General features: G+C 39.7%; 1 protein-coding gene across 4 annotated transcripts in view; it reads right to left on the reverse strand.

The window, feature by feature from the left end:
* The window catches only part of LOC106868159 (E3 ubiquitin-protein ligase MYLIP), a 96,131-nt gene that overhangs the window by 55,496 nt on the left and 24,006 nt on the right, over positions 1-16,629 (reverse strand). For 2 of the 4 annotated variants that reach the window (XM_014913300.2, XM_014913299.2), the window contains exons 2-3: positions 6,871-6,994; positions 2,898-2,991 (exon numbers count right to left, since the gene is read on the reverse strand). In XM_014913300.2, coding sequence (XP_014768786.1) covers positions 2,898-2,991; positions 6,871-6,994 — 218 coding nt within the window. Of the gene's footprint in view, positions 1-2,897; positions 2,992-6,870; positions 6,995-8,746; positions 8,850-14,240; positions 14,327-16,629 lie in introns of those variants that run through there. The other 2 variants (XM_052967327.1, XM_014913301.2) reach the window with 2 other exon arrangements.

The raw sequence follows: 16,629 nt of genomic DNA on the forward strand, positions 1-16,629 counted from the left end.
ATATATATATATATATATATATATATAAATGTTTATATGCGAATAAAAAGTCGTCAATCTAATGTAAAAGTCGATTCCATCTTCGGGGGTTAAAACTCTGGAATTCTCTATTTCCTGTAAATGTCGACCAGTTACTTGGTCAAAGGATAATGAATGTCTAAAAGTTACAAGAAAAAAATTAAATTTCCTCCATTATTATGTATTTGTGGATGTGCAGCGAGTCGAACCATATGGATTTACCAGTATAATTCATTGCAATAATTTTATTTTTACCTTAATACATTTAAGAGATCATTTAGCTTATCTTGCTTTGGATTGTATATTAAAAACTTTAGTACTTCAAAAGAGGTCAACCCTCTTATTTAGCTTTAAAAATAGGACCGTAAAATATTTAACGTTACGCAAATATAATAGGTATCGTTATAACTTTTACCGTCTTCTTTATTACACACACGCACACACAATTATTCCACAAAATATAAAGAGTGTAACCCAGTATTTGCGACCTCAGGTAACGTTATGTGACAGGTGCCAAAATTGTTTCTCATTCAGTTGTATCGACAACATAATAAAAGCAGGATCCAATCTGACACAGGGATCGTAAAAATACACTGTGCTGCCCGATTCGGAAGCTGCAACTCCTCAAAAGTGGCCGGGTCTTTTATGTTCGGGGACCGAGAAAGAACAGGCCTGTGGCAAAGATGTTATCGCATATTGATATTTCCGTGTCTCTTTTTTAATCACGAATATCCAAGTATTAAGCTAGTCTCACTTTGAAGGTGAAATTTAAGTCTCTGCTACGGTTTATTTATTATTTTTTAAATGTATCCTGAACAAAACTGACCACCAAAACCGTCGGAAAGCATTCGGTCTTTAAGTGGCGGAATTCTTATTTAAGCACTTCATATAACTTCTCATAACTTTTTTAACTTTTTGCAATTTTCAGAAAATTTTTGCGAATTTGTGTTCTACACACGGGAGTTCATACGATTATGAGAGAAAAAAAATCTCTTTAGTGTGAATGATTTGACGAAGATTTACGCTGCTGTTTTTAACACATCCCACGACCACCTGATTCCGTTCTCGATTCTTAGCCACTTGACGTTTATTGATGTTTTTCAATATTTTTCTCCCCGTAAACGCATTTAATGGAATGATGATGCATCCAAGGGTGATCCACGGCTAGGATTTAAGCAAAAAATTCGAACAGTTCGTGTTTTAGATTTTTTTTTTTTCTAAAATTCGAAAAAGAATAGAAATTTTAGGATTTATGGCGGTAGGTAGAATGTTTAAAAAATTTTTTTTTATATATAATCGTATGAATCCTCGGGTGTAGCACACAAATTTTTTGTGAAAACTTCCCAAAATAAAAAAAAAGGTTATGGAAGGTGCTTGAACCAGAATTCAGCCCTTTAAATAAACCCCCGCCTTGCAGGTGAGACGAGTATAACATTTACCAAAGAAATGTTTTCATAGTCAACCGTCAACTGGTCGGAAGTTAGTTCAACAAGTCCAAGGCATTATCGATGATAAACCTGGACGTTTGTTCGAGAGATATTGCCGAGCTGTTGAAGATGGCGAAGGCCATTAGAAAATGTGTGTGTGTGTGTGTGCGTGATGCACGAGGACCACACACACACTACCTGATTAGGAGAGGATAGTTCATCTCCTGCACGATCCGGAGGAAATGTAATCACGTAAGCACCAAGATCATACAACCATCTAGCTCTTGATTAAGACGATTTGAATTGCGTTGACCCTAGGCATGGGTCGTCGTCAAGGAATGGAGAATTAATGTGCTCCCCACCTCATCCAAAATCAAAGACTTGTTGGGGGTCTGCCGTTGCGGGCGACATAAACAGAGGCAATATGATGCTGGTATGAATTCACTTTTGTGACCACATCGGGACTGGAGAAAGTTTTGTTCAATAGTACCGTTTTTTTTCTTAATGTATCTAGTTAAAACCGACGGTATAGTTTTATTTATTTTTTTTTTTTGTTATTTCTTGTTTTTCCCGTCTATTTTGTTTTCGATTATCTGATGCACTCCGTATATATTATATTCCACAAATACAAGTACAATATATATATATAAAGTGTGGTCAAACTAAAGTGTACCCAAACAAAGAAAAAAGTAGGAAGTAACAACCATAAACATTAAAAAACAATATAGTTATTTTCGAAGAAGGTAGCTCACTTATAGTTAATGTAAACAAAGATATGTTACAGCTGAGATTGAAAGTAAAAACAATACACGAGAGAGGAAGGGTGGGAGTTTTAAACAATTTCGCAAGGTGGTATTTATGGTAGCATTTCTCGTAAATTAGATACAAAGGAACAATAATAGACTGAGAAAATATACAGCGTAATCAAATACAAATAATATAGATTTAGTTTAAGGTTGCTCTTTTGAAAATGTAAACTATTATATCGTATACATCAACCAGAGATAACCTGCTAGGAATAATATACATTTGTTTTATATATCAAATACTTCTTTGACCAAACACATGGTCCATTCATATATGTTAGGAATTTATATAAAACTTGGTTAAATATTAAACCCGACCTTTATCGTCAGAATAAAACATTGTGGAATTGCATCGCATCAAAATTCCGTCTGTCTGTTATTTACAATGTCATGTATCATGGTAATTCTATATTGACAATTAAGTATAAAATAATTGTTTCAAAAGAAGAAGAACCAGTTCGCTTGAATAAGTATAATGACGAACGTATACATTTTATATGTGTGTGTGTGTATTATTATGTATGTATGTATGTATACATACGTGTGTTTATACGTATTTTTATGTACGGGTGTATAGACTAGATTGATAAATAAAGCTTTTACGATATGAGAAAAGAATGCTGCTTCAAAAAAGAATTCTGCTTACTTGATCGAGGCAATTTTGGCCCTTCGCCTTCTGGTGAAGTAGAACTTCATGGATCACGTCGCTTGCGTCCGAAACCAGGCACCGGATTCTCATCCTGGGGAACCATTAATAAACACCAAAATTAAAATGAAATCAAATTACAATTTCTCTCTCTCAGAGGACGACAAGCAAGTCGCTCACTTGATAACCAATCAGATGAGGCCACACAAATTAGCCCTCTCGGTCTCCGAACTGCTACAAAAACAACAGTTTCTAATGGTTACAAAGCATTTACTTCTCTTTCTGTCTCTTTCTTTCTCTCTATCTCGCGCACCTGTTGTTCGTTTTGCTGCGTTCTTTTTCTCTTTTTTAAAGTTTACTACGCCTTAGGTGTTTTTATTTACTTTGATAATTGAAACATGTCACTTTCAGATGTTGATTCATAAAAGGTAACGAGCAGGATCTCGGACAGAAAGTTGGAAAAGCAAAGTAAGACTACTTTCGGGCCCCAGGAAGTGTGGGAGGGTCTCAAAGTTGAAGTGGGGACTTTAAGAGTTTTGTCCGTCTTTACATTCTGAGTTCAAATTCCGGCGAGGTCGGCTTTGCCTTTTATCTTTCGGAATCGATAAAATAAGTATCAGTTGTGTACTAGGGGTCGATGTAATCGACTTACCTCCTCCACCGAAATTTCAGGCCTCGTGCCTATTGTAGAAAGGATTATTATTATTATTATTATTATTATTGAGTGCCCTGCTATTGAGAATTTTATTTAACTATTTATTTATCTATTTATTTATTTCTCTAATTTCTATTATATATATATCCTCTGTTATATCCTTTTATGTGGTAGTATCTCCCTTTGATCGATGTAAAGCCCACCTGTTTTTGTATGTTTTGTTTGTGTGCTGTAATTCGTTCTCCCTGTCCTGGGCTCTTGTGACTTATAAAAGAAATCATTATCATTATTATTATTAAGGCGGCAATCCGTCTGCACGTTCTGAGTTCAAATTCCGTCGAGGTCGATTTTACCTTTCATCTTTTCGGGGTCGATGAATTAAGTATCAGTGAAACACTGGGGTCGATGTAATCGACTAGTCCCCTCTCCTAGAAAACGGCTGCTCTTGTGACAAAATTTGAAACCATTATTATCATTATTCCATCCTTATCGAGGTCGATAAAATAAGTACCAGTTGAACACTGGTGTCGATGTAATCGACTCCCCCCCCCCCAAAAAAAAAACTGCTGTCCTTGTGGCAAAATTTGAAACCATTATTATTAGTATTAGGAATAACCCTTACGTTCTGGCGTTTGCTAAATTTTCTTGAGAACAATCTTTTCTTAATGGTCAGACCGTAGGTGGTCTTCTAGCATAATGGATGTCCACTTAGTGGTCATCCCTCTTATATGTATATTTATATATATATTGGTATGTTGGTGCAAACAGGAAAAATAGTACTCAAAATATGAGTATGTCGTGACAGCAACTGTTCAACGTAACTCCACGAGTCAGCAATCCTAGGCCATTGAACGAGAGCGTGCAGGAGGGTTTCATAGTATTGCCTGTATTTGGGACGGGCCCAGCTGGCGGCACTATCATGCACGTAGAATGTATGCTGAACAGACAGTTCCCCCCGGCAACGCATAAACTGACACGGTTCTTTCGCATCCTATTTCATACGGGATGTTCCTTGTAACTAGAACGTACAAAATGGGTGAGCGGTGGCAACCTCGACGGACTGAACGCATAATACTGAACGGTACTCGAGCGGGAAGGGCATGTATTCTGACCACTGAGCAGATGTCGCAGTACTTTACAAAATCCAACCTCTGAAGACGGGACCGAAATCGGCCGCTGTGACGACTGCCGCCAAATACTGATACGCAACTCTATGGAAAGCTTTCGATTGATCTAAATTGATTAGAGTCCTATCCACACCGAATTTCTTACCTAATCTCTATATGATGTGTTGCATGAAAGGAAGGTTGTCGGGGATATGTCTGTTCAGCTTGATTACTCATTACAAATCGGACCTTCGGCGACAAATGCCGATCTCTTGGATGATACATTGGTCAAATTTTTGAAATCTGCGTTTAACAGAGTTATGGGCCAAAAATTATCAATGTGAACCTCACTTTGTTTAGGTTCTTTCCCAACAGCATCACCGCTTCTCGACACACTGAGTTGGGCATTCTCCCGTTCTGCATCCAGTTGCTGTAGATATCTGCCTAAAGGTCGCCAAACAAGTCTTGCAAATACCACCACTATCCATACAGTCAGCCATCGCTTTCTGTATTTCAGCTTCTCTTATCGGCTTTTTACAACACTTCGCCCTCCTTGCCGAGAGTTGCAGCTAGTCGTCGAGGTAGACACCAACATCTATAAGGCAATCGGGCCGCCATTCGTCCCGATCAAAGTGCTGCTGAAAAACCTCAAGCATCTGTTCAGGAGCGAATAACACGCAAAGGACCGAATTGTGGTTTTCTTTACACATTGCGTCGCTGTCACACGAATCCGTTGAGCGGCTTTCGTCCCTTCGTGTCTAATCTGACGACGCAGCCTATGTTGCTTGCGTTGAATAATTTATCAAGGGACAGATAAGATTATTCCATATTTAGATGATTCTTGAATGGAAGAAAACGACCGAATCTTCAACGCAAGCACGTCTGTCGCAATACCTTTCATAGTGTCTTTTTCAAGTTTTTAATTAAGTTTCCCTTTATTCTAGTTTCGTCTACTGTCATTTCTTTTTCTAAATCTTATAAATTCTAGTTCAATTGTTCTTTTCGGGCGAACCCATTGCTCCCGTGAACGCCTGTCTAAATAATTTGCAATTTGTGTTTCTGTAAGATTGGCGTGCCCGGAAAGACGCATTCAGCTTCCATCATACAAACACCGAACATCCTGTTTCAATGTTGCCTTCAATCTGTTCTATCATTCACAGAGTAATATCTCTGATATCGTTGTTTTCTAAAATATACAAAGCTTAAATGAGATCCACATTGAATTATTACTCCCTCAAAAAGATCCGGCGCTACCATACAAACATTGTAAACCGCAAAAAAGCAACTCGACTTGACGGAGGGCGTGCGTTAATGTACAACACAAACATTTGATCATTATAAACCTTCTTCTCGGACTACAAGAGACAATCATATTCATAGTGTCCTCTCTTCTTCGGAGCTGGTTGGTTCGTACTAACTTCACTTTGGTTGTTTCTATTAACTCACCTCCCCTCCACTCATCGCCCTTATTAGCCTCCCCCACTTCAGACCCCGCAAAAACTACTTCATTCAGTTCTTCTTTTTCAGAATATTCAGCTTTCTGAATTTACCCCACAGCCTATGTTTTTTTCTACGGTCGTTAACTTGCAGCTGTTCAAGATGTCATTCAACCGCCACCATCTCAACTAACACCGAGGCCTTCGAAAGCTATGAGCATAGCCTCTACCTCCATACTACAAAGAAAGTCATTATTATTGTTGATATATTCTAAATCTTCACACTAATTATCATTAATTATACTATAACAAGCCAACGTGGGAACCTCTAAGTCATTTCTCGATCTGCCAGAAATAGCAACTAAAAATCTCTCAAATTTTTACCTACCATCATAGAAAAGAACGTACTCTCCACATAAGTAAGAGGCGGGATACCTCACAGCGTGAATGCTTTTGGTCATAGGTTTGCTTCATTAAGGTTGACCCAAGACTAAACAACAATTTTATCGTAAAGAATATATTTGATTGGCACAATCTGAATAATTGTGCTACTATTCTACATTAATTACACTTATACTGACTACCCTTGCTAATGTAAAAATCTAGGCAATGTATTCGTTATTCCTATATTTACTTTCCGATTTTTAGATAAGATTATTCCATATTTAGATGATTCTTGAATGGAAGAAAACGACCGAATCTTCAGTAAAAATTATCAAATGATTTTATCAATATATATAGAAAAGAAAAAAAAAAAGTTTATTTTTAATACTTACTCTTTCTTCGAAGATTTCAGAAGCGATAAAAAAGTGTCGAATTTTCTTTTCAATATCAGTCTGAAGATTTTCCAGTTCTCCATAGCTGAAGCCATTTTTAAGCGCCTTATAGATTCTTTGTTTCCTGATAAAAAGAAAAGAACATATGCTATAAATCTTTTTGAATTTGAACCCGGATCATCACTCTTAACAGCTTAAAATATTCTTTATTTGTTTCGAATCGTTTTCATAAAGGGGGAAAATCTATTCGTTGTGTGGTAAGAAGTTTTGCTTTCCACCCACATGGTTCCGGGTTTAGTTCGATTGCATGGACAAGTGCCTTCTAATATAGTCCCAAGCCGACCAAAACCCGTGAGTGGACCAGGTGGAGGGAAACCGAAAGAAGCTCGTCGTGTGTGTGTGTGTGTGTGTTTGTCCCACAACCGCTTGACAGCCGGTGTTGGTTTGTTTACATCCCTGTAACTTAGCTGTTCGGCGAAAAGAAACCGATAGAAACAGTCCCAGACTTTATAAAGATATGTACTAAAACCTTTCAAGGCGGTACACTAGCATAGCTGCAGTCCAATGACTGAAACATGTACAAGATAAAAAGAAATCAAGTTAACAATTTTAAAAAGAGACAAAAATAATGTGAATAAAGGGAAATACACCAATGACAAATTTGGATAAGAAAGTGTCGGCTCTTCAAAAAGAAGGGAGATAATTTGAAGAAATTAGGAAATAATCTGTTAATTTGCTTAGAAAGAACAAAAGTCTAATCTTGTAAGCAAAAGGAAATCTACGTACATGTTTCGGTTTGTTAGACTTCATCAGCAAAACCTATTCTATGTAAGCCTGGTTGATAAATAGACAAAAAGTATGTACACGCATTAATTGTACTCTTTTACTTGTTTCAGTCATTTGACTGCGGCCATGCTGGGGCACCGCCTTTTAGTCGAGCAAATCGACCCCAGGACTTATTCTTTGTAAGCCTAGTACTTGTTCTATCGGTCTCTTTTTGCCGAACCGCTAAGTTACGGGGACATAAACACACCAGCTTCGGTTGTCAAGCGAAGTTGGGGGGGAGGGACAAATACAGACACACACACACACATATATATATATATAAACATATATACATATATACGACAGGCTTCTTTCAGTTTCCGTCTCCCAAATCCACTCACAAGGCTTTGATCGGCCCGAGGCTATAGTAGAAGACACTTGCCCAAGGTGCCACGCAGTGGGACTGAACCCAGAACCATGTGGTTGGTAAGCAAGCTACTTACCACACAAACTAAATAAAATGATCTAGGGGAAAGAATTCAAATGGGTCGATTGCACGAAATGCGTAACTAAGAGGTCATATAGTAAATGTTGAATGAAATTCACTACATCTCTTAAAAAAAAAACTTAACTTTGTTGGTCTGAACTCTTTCTTTATATTGCTTCTTTTGTATATTAAGCAAAATAGAATGAAATAAACGAAGAGAAAGATATATATTTTCTCTAAAAATTTTACTCAACTCATTCAAATATCACCGCTTTATGCATACTGTCATTGTTTTATTTCTAGGAAATAAATAGAGGCGTTAACTCCGAAAACCTTAGTAAAACCAAACTTCTGAAGTTTGTAACGAAGACTATCATTTGTGACTGAACTGTTTATTTGACACAGAATCAACAAAACTGATTTTCAATAATGAATCATGCCTAAACATCTCTGGGAAAGGGTTACAGATTTCTTACTAATGCAAATCGATTCTAAGCATCAATCTGAAATTCCAAACGCATGAAATATTTTTGTTGTTCTTTAAACAATTATACGCAAGAACATTAGAAATACAACTAAAGTAAAAATAAGCTGATTGTGGAAAATACGGATGAAGATACGTACCTCTGCTTACCTCTTGCGTATAAGTGAGTGGGTCTAATTCAAATGGAACAAATTATAACAGGCAAAAAAATATATGTATACGTTAAGAAATATGGCTTATATTGTAGGATAAGTATTAGAGAGCTTCCCTAAATAATTCCGAGCAGACGACTTAGTGAAGTCGGCGTTCTTCAACTGCAGATGTTGCAACTGAACGCTCAACTAACGCAAGTGGAAGATGTGACACTGATGTTTGAGAAAGAACGTGTATGTGTGTGTGTGTGTGTGTGTGTGTGTGTGCGTGTGTGTGTGTGTGTGTGCGTGTGTGTGTGTGAGTAGAATCCTTAGGAGTGATGTGTGTGTGTGTGTGTATGTATGCACGCAAGTGTAGTCCTAACAAACCAGGACTGTTGAATCTGAACAGTACACGAGTACTGTGGTAACAAATATGTGCTTTAAAATTTGAAGGATGGTGAGGAAAATGGCGGATGAACCATCTGATTAGGAACGCCAGAGAAAGTAGAAAAACGCTAATCGTCCATTGGTTATTGATAATTAAGACTTATTTCTCCTGCCCTATAAAATGGGATGCAACAAAGTGATGGTATAACTATGCAGATAAAAAAATGCCAACCCTGAAAAATGTTGCTTGCTTGGATGTTGTCCACAAATATTAACGTTCACCTTACCATGACATGGTCATCACACGATAAATAAATTTATGTGCAGATCTCTACCATTACCACAATTTTTAAGACATTAGACGTTTTCTAGCAGTCAATGACATTGTGTAAAATATAGCTTATGGACATATTTTCTACTTAACAGTAGTATGACATGCAATTGACTGAATCCAAGGTAGCGAAGTACATATGGTATTGTAGGCAAACAATTCAATTCAAATTATAAGACATGTGGATTATAATAATGATTTATTTATTTTAATAATGATTTCAAAATTTGGCACAAGGCCAGTAATTTTGGGGGATCTTTTTTAAAACGGGGGCCACATTTTTCATTAACGAAACCCTTTGAAACTTGGAACACTGGTAGAATGTGTCATATAAAACATCTTTTTCTCTTAGTCTTCTTTAAAAAAAAAGAAATCCATAAGTTATTCCATGTGAAATTTGTCGTATTTCTGTAATTTCAACCAATCACTGACGTCCATTCAGCCGATATACATTAAGTGCCGACTACATAAACAAACGATTCTGAAACAATTAACCCTAACCCTAACCCTAACCCTAGGGTTAGGGTTAGGGTTAGGGTTAAAGCAAATTTAAAATGAAAAAAGCAAATAAAACGAAGGTATGGAGATTAAATACGCTTTACATCGCTTAATCAGCTAAAGGAGTAAGTATAAACAACTGGATACTTGTCAGTGATTGGTTGAAATTATCGAAATAAGACAATTTTTTACATGAAATAAATTCGAATACAAAAATATTTTTCTGTTCTATAACACAAAATAGATAAGTATACGAAGTTTGAAAGTCTTTCGGTACCAAAAACACTACGTAAAACATTAATGAAGAATGTGGCCCCCGTTTTAAAATAGATCCATTTGGGGAGAGGGGACAAATTGACCCCAGTGTTTCACTGGTACTTAATTTATCGACCCCGAAAGGATGACAGCCAAAGTCGACCTCGGCAGAATTTGAACTCAGAACGTACCGACAGAGGGAATACCGTTCAGCATTTCGCCTCGCGTGCTAACGATTCTGCCAGCGCGCCGCCTTAATAATAATATCAATAATAATAATGATAATAATAATAGTAATAATAATAATAATAATAATAATAATTATTATTATTATTATTATTATGATTTCTTTTATTTGTCATCAGGGTGAAGGATGAGGGGGACAATACAAAGACAGACATAAAGTGTGGGGGTTTACATATAGTGGAATGTTAAAGTAAAAAGTATACACGGTATACATTAGAAGAATGGAAGTATACATAGTATATGACACTAGAAAAAGAGGGGGAAAAAGTGATCGTGATGGAATCCTCCTGATACAGGAGGACCTCTAGGGATAATCAAGAAACCCCGCCATCCAAGGTCACCCTGAATACTAAGGACAAGAGCCCTCTCCAACTTCTTTCATCCGACTCTCAGGTCTACACTGGGAATGATACCATCCACTCTTGCCATTTTCGCAACTTTCACCCCACTTTTCATAAATTCACTCGAGGACAGCACCTCTATCTCTACCCTCACTTTCCTTTTCAAGTGAAACTTGATAAGTCGATAAGGGCTTTACCAAAGAGGAATATTTCTGTCCTCATTCCTTTCAGCCTCGTCCACCAGATAACCTATTTCGCCACAGCCACCAAACAAAGGAAAACTACCTTGCTAACCCGATTAAAGGAGGGCGGCGGGGCAATCTTCCTTATGGACTCGGCTGACAGGCGGATCTGTCCTACATGCGACATAACTCCACAAGCCAGCAATGCTCGGATACTGAACGGGAGCATGCAGAATGGTTTCGTCGCTCTGCGAGCACCTCGGACATGCCTGTCTGACAGCACATCCGTGCCTGTAGAGTTTATCTCGAACCGGTATCGCCCCACGGTAGCACTGCCAGGCCAAAGACATCTGGATATTATCCATAACAGTCCCCGACTGGAAAGTCCTCCGGAATAGACTTGTCAGTTCGTCTTCGTTGATGCCTAGGGTCTCCCCGAGGATGTCGTCGCACTTCCCCGCTCCTAATTCCCTGTAAATATCTAAATTGGAACATCCACCGATCCTATTGCCCGACTTGTAGAGGACAGTGAGCGCCTAACGACATTCTTAGCACCAGGCGCCCAGTCTAGACCTATCTTTTACCCAGGACTGCAGCTCCGTCAAGGAGACGAGCTGTGGAAAAGCGTTTCTTACAAACAGAGCCCACACACGTTCACCTTTTAAAAATCGCTGCACACGTTCACCTTCTAAAAATGGATGCGCATGTTCACCTTCTAAAAATCGCTGTACACGTTCATCTAAAAATCATTACACACGTTCTAAAAATCGCGAATTAAAAGCATGGCATGCCTAAGTCGCCATATAAAGGAAGTTGGTAGCAGATCGACCGCCTGACCATTGGAACACGTCCCTTTCACAAGAAAATAAACAGGATACGCTCTGATCTAATCAAGCTGTAAATGGGGCAAGGCATGACGGTTAGACGATAAATAATGACAGAGTTGATGTAGGCATTCGCCATCTCTGACCGACCTTTCAGGAACAACTTCCTCTCTGCCCATTTCTGGATAAGAGAGGTCACCCTGTTCGTCACCTCTTCCCAATTCTTATCCACCTGGTGGTCGGGACGAAACCAGACCCCGAGCAGTTTAACTGGTCCGTCGGTCCAACGTCCGACGGCATCGATCTGCCTTACCAGGTGCCCAGTCGCATTCCCACCGACTTATCAGCATTGATTTTAGCCCCTGCAACCGACTCATATTCCTTTGCAATGGAACCGACCGTCTCCAGTTCGGAGGCGTCCGACACTACGACAGTGACATCTTCCGTATATGCAGACACTGTCCTCCCGTGTCCAGTTTCGAAAGGGAGGCTTCTTAACAGTTCCAACTTCCGCAGCAGTGACTCGAGAGCTAGTTATTACAGAAGAGGTGACAGTGGGCAGCCCTGACGGACTGAACGAGTGATACTAAACGGTTCCGATAGGTGGCCGTTTACTTTGACCACCGAGCAGGTGCCGCTGTGCATTGCAACAATCCAGCCTCTGAAAAGGGGTCCGAAACCGACCGATTTAAGGACGGCTTCTAAGTAGTGATGGATTACCCTATCGAAAGCTTTCTACTGATCTAAATTGATCAGGGCCCCACCGAAGCCAGCTTTAATCTCAGTTCTCTATATGATGTATCGCATAAGGTGGAGGTTGTCGTGGATAGACCTGCTCGGGATTGCGCACGTTTGTGCCTCCTTGACCAGACTACCAACGACAAGCGCCAACCTTTTCGCTAACACCATGACCAAAATCTTAAACTCTGTGTTTAGCAGATTAATGGGCCGGAAATTCCCTAGCATGTCCCCGTTATCGGCGTCCTTTCTCAGCAGTATTACTATACCTTGGCTAACAGCACTAGGATTTCTCCCGTTCTGCTTCCATTTACTGCCAAGAGGCTGCCAAACAAATTTGATATGAAAACATAGAATTCCTAGGGCAGACCATCCAAACCGGGTGATCTGCGACTTGTGCAATCGCTCACCACCTCCCGTATTTCAGAGGCTGTAATCGGCTTTTGTAGAATCTCGCGTCCGTCACCGAGAACTGTGGTAGGCCGTCTAGGTACGAAGTAAAGTTCGCTCCTGTCGTCGACTCATCACCCTCCCCAAACAGCCGCGCAAAGTGCTGCTGCAAAGCCGCACACATCTGCTTAGAACCGAGTAGCACACGTCCGTTCTGATCTGTCAAAGACTTGATCGTGATTTTGTTTCCACGTCGCGTCTCTACCATTCAGGCCCATTGGACGGCTTTAGTTCCTTCGTGATTTAGCGCTTAACTCTGACAACGTAACCTTCATGTTCCGCCTCAAATAAATAGCCAAGGGCCATTTTCGATGCTAACACGTCGGTCGTGATGCCTTTACTAATAGCCTCTTCTAGTTTGCTAACTAGTTCTCCATCCAATCTATTTCTTTCTATTGCTAAGTCTTTGCTAAACGCTATTGATTCTACTCTAATCGCTCTCCTCAGAGCGATCCACCATCGGTTGCTAACGATAGCCCCCATCAACTGCCGCTTAACTAGTTCGTTAATCCGGTCCCTGTAGTCTTTGTGAGCCGGTAAGGACGAATTCAACTTCCAGTAATCGGGTCCCTGCCTACGGGTCCTATCTAAATCGACTGATCATATCACAAATTTGTGATCTGTGTAGCCGATCACTTTAAATTGTGGACAACCTATGCTTCCCTATCCTCTGACCTAACAAATACTCTTTCTAAATACGATCTGGTTGACCTGCTGTGGTTGTTCCATGTCCACACTGGCACATCAAGGAAATCCAGTCGATACCTGTCAGAAAGCTGGAAAGTCCAGAGCAGGTTTTCGAGGCTTTTACACCCCCTTCAACTATGTACTAGACCCACACAGTCCTTCCGTGCATCCAAATTACTATTCCAGTACCCCACTAGTACCAGAGTGCGAGACATTCCCAGTCTAAAGGCGCCACCTTCGCTGCCATTCACGTCCAGGACCACCCTATCATCCGGGTCCAGGAAGATAGACCGTACTTGGAGATCTAAGGATTTCTGGAGTAGCACTGCTACACTGCTAACTGCTCCCGATAGACCACAAGATGAGACTTGAAAATGGATGCTAGAGTGTGTTTTCCGGAGATCTTTGCTTCACTAATGGCATCCACATCCAAATCAAGTGACCTGAGATTGTTGAGCAAGTAACTTTCCTTCCAAGTTGATCTCAGGTCACGCACATTCACACACCTCATTCTCAGCACAGCCATGCCGGTCGGAGAAAGAAAATGAAGAGGCTACTCACCTTGATTTTCGAGAAGCCCGGAAGTTCCGAGCCTCTCTACTGGCGAAAAATTTTTAAAAGGCCCTTCCAACAATCTTTTATCAACAGATTTATGTTTTTAAAATCCCAACACTAGCTGGAAATTTTTCTCTTATAGTTTTATAAACGTCTGACAACGTTTTAATTAAAAGTCTGTCCTTGAGTGTTTTGAGGATGAAATCCTCAAATTCTTTTCCCACTGTCTCTATTTTGTTTTTGTTTTGACTTACAAAATCCATCAATTCACTGTTATACTTGTGAGATTGATGGATACATTTCGTCTACAGTCTGATGAATATCTTTGAAGCTCTGTAATTGGTTGTTTCTGTGTTTCTGTGATTTCATACTGTTGTTGATGGTGTTGCTGCTTTTGAAGTTGTTGATCTTGTTCTTGTTTTTGTTGGAGTAGTTGTGAATTGTGTTGCAGTTGTGGTTTCAGAATAAGTTTTTGTTGATTTCTTGGAGTAGGGCTATGTAATCTCCTCCTCTTTCGCCTACCATCTTTTGTCACTGATCCATTGATCGTTCAGCTCTTCGTTCTCTATGTCATTGCAGTTGATGTTGTCTTGGGAGGAAGAGCATTCAAGAGAAACTTGCTTTTCCGTGGCAACAGGGGATAGACACCTTCTTTGTCTTGGTTTGGAAGTGGGTGTAAGCGCAGGTGTGGGAGTAGGTGTAGGAGTCTTGAGCACTTGCTTATGATTTTACACTTGTGGTGTTTGCAATGTTGGCAGCAGTGGGACTTATTTTCCCTTGTTTCAGGGCGGGGAGCCTTTAAATGATTTACAGATCCACGTGTGTAGCATCTTGGCTTTCTACCCTCCACGAACACTGATAGGTGAGTACCATCCGATTAGGTCGGGCAGATGGTCGATATGGTCCTGTTTGCATTACAAGGTCTGTTCCACAACTATACCTAACCAGCTTTGCTTAGGTAGTTTCTTGACCTCCAATATTGTGACTTCGTCCTCTAAACCTGCCAAGACGGTCGCAACTAACCAGGTAATGGATATTTTTGGCGGCGCATTCAGCACCCTAATCTTGGCAAGGCGTTGGCCGCGATAGCTGGGGATTAAGAAAAAGTTGTCATTCCTCAAAGTGGTTGCAGAATTACATCTAGCTTCTTCTTCCGTTCCAAATCTCACATCTGTGGTTTCAAACTTCTTTCCTCGGATGATGTGGGTCCTTTGTTCTCACACGTGCCCAAGGCATTTTTGTACTTCGCTCTCAAGAGCATTTTCCACCCGCCGAGACTTGACTCCGATGCAACGGTATGTTACGGCGCATCTTGCGATATTTTCTATCACGTTCGATGGAGAGTTTAGAGTTACTTTTCTCCCATCTCTTTTTACAATTTTTCTTCTTTATCTATGTGGTAACATTCCATATTTCCCGCGGCTGATGCAAACAAACGCAGAAGCGATACTTGCGTTTTATGTTTCATTTCTTTCGTATTGTTGTTGCTGTTGTTGTTCTCGTTGTCGACACCAAAAGTTTTGACGTTGCTTAGAGGCGAAACATTTTTCGCCTCAGTGACGTCATTAAGTTTATGCCGTTCGATATTCAGATTCTCGATTCTTTCCTCGTTCTCAATATATACCAACAAGGCGGTGAGCTGGCAGAAACGTTAGCTCGCCGGGTGAAATGCTTAGCGGTATTTCGTCTGTCTTTATGTTCTGAGTTCAAATTCCGCCGAGGTCGACTTTGCCTTTCATCCTTTCGGGGTCGATAAATTAAGTACCAGTTGCGTACTGGGGTCGATCTAATCGACTGGCCCCCTCCCCCAGAATTTCAGGCCTTGTGCCTTGAGTAGAAAAGAATATATACCGACAAGGAGCGCGTTCCTTTGTCGAATATTATGATGGCTACTTTATCAGACATCTTTAAATAATTACAGGAAACTGCAAAATATTTGATTTTGCTGAAAGCAGTTAAAATTCAAAAATTATTGAAGCACACCTCCTGCAAAACGGTATTTCTACACAAAGCACTATCTGCGCAATCCAGACAATCTCAGAAATGTAATGGTAACAACAGAAATGAAAAGACGGGATCTTAGAAGGCCGAAAAGTTTACAAACACTTTTCAACTTACGGAGCACCAAATTTCTGTGACTTCACAGAATGACGGATATTATAATAATAATAATAATAATAATAATAATAATAATAATAATAATAATAATAATAATAATAAGGCTATATATACAACGCACAGAAGGTGGCAGGGGTCTTATACAGCTAGAAAACTATTATAAAATAACTACCATAGGACTGCAAAAATACCTACTCCAGAAGCAAGGGAAACTAATACAAATAGCCACAAAACACGAGCAAAACAAAAAACTGTTTTCAGTATTTAAGGAAGCTGA

The sequence above is a fragment of the Octopus bimaculoides genome, chromosome 4, assembly GCF_001194135.2.
Source record: "Octopus bimaculoides isolate UCB-OBI-ISO-001 chromosome 4, ASM119413v2, whole genome shotgun sequence".
In the NCBI taxonomy this organism is placed as follows: Eukaryota; Metazoa; Mollusca; class Cephalopoda; order Octopoda; family Octopodidae; genus Octopus; species Octopus bimaculoides.